The 2,280-nt window shown below is 44.2% G+C and overlaps 1 protein-coding gene across 1 annotated transcript in view; it reads left to right on the forward strand.

Annotated features, from left to right (window-relative positions):
* Positions 1–83, forward strand: part of LOC143280278 (uncharacterized) — a 3,440-nt gene extending 3,357 nt beyond the window's left edge. The window contains exon 4 of the mRNA XM_076584909.1: positions 1–83. This exon is cut by the window's left edge and continues 1 nt beyond it. Coding sequence (XP_076441024.1) covers positions 1–83 — 83 coding nt within the window.
* Positions 84–2,280: the final 2,197 nt, after the last annotated feature.

The following is a 2,280-nucleotide window of genomic DNA, read 5'->3' on the forward strand; positions in this document are numbered from 1 at the left end:
CGCTAGTGTGCGCCGCCGCTACCGCTGCCGCCACCTCTCGCGACTCGCCCATGTTGGAGAGCATACCTGATGTTGGGACCTAAGGGTGTGGGGTGTGTGTTGGGGTGGGGGAGGGAAAGGGTGTCGGGTGTGGGGGAGTGGGAGGGGGATTGGTGTGTGTGTGTGTGTGTGTTAGGGTGTTAGCGTTGTTAGTTAGCTAGGAATTGTTAGGTGACCTGAGTGCGGCCCGGCCCCCTTAGAGTGTAAGGAGTTAAGGACCGAAACACTTGACTGAGGGGGGTGTGGGGGGGGGGGGGGGTCAGGGGGTAGGTTGGGGGGGGGGGGGGCAGTGCGGGGGCGGGGGGGGGGGGGCTTCTTCTCTGAAGACCTTGTACTGGTCCAGCTCTCCCTAAGAGTTTCTTATCATTGTTAGGTTATTGTTAGGTGTCGTTCATCAAGACCTGTACTGTACTGACTGAGCGCGTTTTGGGTTTAGGGGTGGGTCTCAGTTTTGTTAGGCTATCGCTAGGTGTTGGTGTTCATCAAGGCGTTGCACTGACTGATCAAGCGCGTTTTGGGGTTAACGGCTCTGCATTCTGGTCATTGCATCTGCTTTACATAGTTGATGTGGTGTAGCGTACATATATGTATCTATCTATCTATCTATTTTTTCCCCTCAAGGCCTGACTAAGCGCGTTGGGTTACGCTGCTGGTCAGGCATCTGCTTGGCAGATGTGGTGTAGCGTGTATGAATTTATCCGAACGCAGTGACGCCTCCTTGAGCTACTGAAACTGTAACTATATATCTATATATATGGATTTGTGCAAACGCTGTGACTACTACCCCGAGTAACTGAACTGAACTGAACGGAGTATTGACAGGCATTATCATTAGTAGTAGTGGTGGAAGTAGTAGTATGAATTATTATTATTATTATTATTATTATTATTTTATTATTATTATTATTATTATTATTATTATTGTTGTAGTTATTGTTGTTGTTGTTACCACCATCTTCATCACCATTACTATCAATATAAGTAGTAGTAGTAGTAGTAGTAGTAGCAGTAGTAGTAGTGGTAGAAGTAGTAGTATCATTATTTTTCTCCTTATATTTGTCTCATTAGTTTTCTTTCTTTCTTTCTTTTTATTTTTTGAAATTTCATTATCATTGATTGATTGATTGATTGATTTATCTATTTATTTTTTTATTTTTTTATTTTTTTATTCATTCATTTTAGTGTCATTTTATCAGTCTCTGGAGACTATTATTTGTATTTTGTATTTGTATTTGTATTTCTTTTTATCACAACATATTTCTCTGTGTGAAATTCGGGCTGCTCTCCCCAGGGACAGCGCGTCGCTACACTACAGCGCCACACATTTCTTTTCTCTTTTTTTTCTTTTCTTTTTTTGTATCTTTTCCTGTGTTTTGTTTTGTTTTGTTTTTCCTATCGAAGTGGTTATTTTTTTCTACATAATTTTGCCAGGAACAACCCTTTTGTTGCCGTGGGTTCTTTTACGTGCGCTAAGTGCATGCTGCACACGGGACCTCGGTTTATTGTCTCATCCGAATGACTAAGCGTCCAGACCACCACTCAAGGTCTAGGGAAGGGGGGGGGGGGGAATATCGGCGGCTGAGCCGTGATTCGAACCAGCGCGCTCAGATTCTCTCGCTTCCTAGGCGGACGCGTTACCTCTAGGCCACCACTCACTGATGGAGTTTTACTCTGGACTGGTGAATGACACAACAGTAGGGTATGGCTGGGCAGGCCAATGCGGAAGTGACAGTCCTGCCCCCCCCCCCCCCCTCACCCCCCCACATTCCCCTCCCACACTGCGCACAAGTGAAGACTGACGCTGTTCTGTCTGTCTGTCAGTCTATCCAGCTTTGGGCCTTCCTCATCTAGTCTCTTTGCGCCTTTGGGAACGCTGGGGCTAGTGTGTCTTGAAACTCGGAGAAGCTATTTTTTTTATGTTTGATAGTATTATCATTATCGTTATTATCCTATCTACACACACTGATTAGTGAAGTGAAAAACATTCACAGCAAACGAGACGTGTTCTGTGATGAATGAACAATAGTGTGACGATAACCCAGTTTTTTTGTGTGTGTGAGCAGATGACGAAGCCACAACCAGAAATGTACTGTTGTATATACGCATTGCTTCATGTGAGGCGCTTAGAGTTCATCGTGTTGGGAGTTTGCTTCATAGAAGTACAATGTATCTTCTTCTTATTATTATTGTTGTTATCATTATGTCTCTCCCGAACACTTTTTCAGTTCCTGAAGGAAATAT

This window comes from Babylonia areolata, chromosome 3 (assembly GCF_041734735.1).
Source record: "Babylonia areolata isolate BAREFJ2019XMU chromosome 3, ASM4173473v1, whole genome shotgun sequence".
Classification (NCBI taxonomy): domain Eukaryota; kingdom Metazoa; phylum Mollusca; class Gastropoda; order Neogastropoda; family Buccinidae; genus Babylonia; species Babylonia areolata.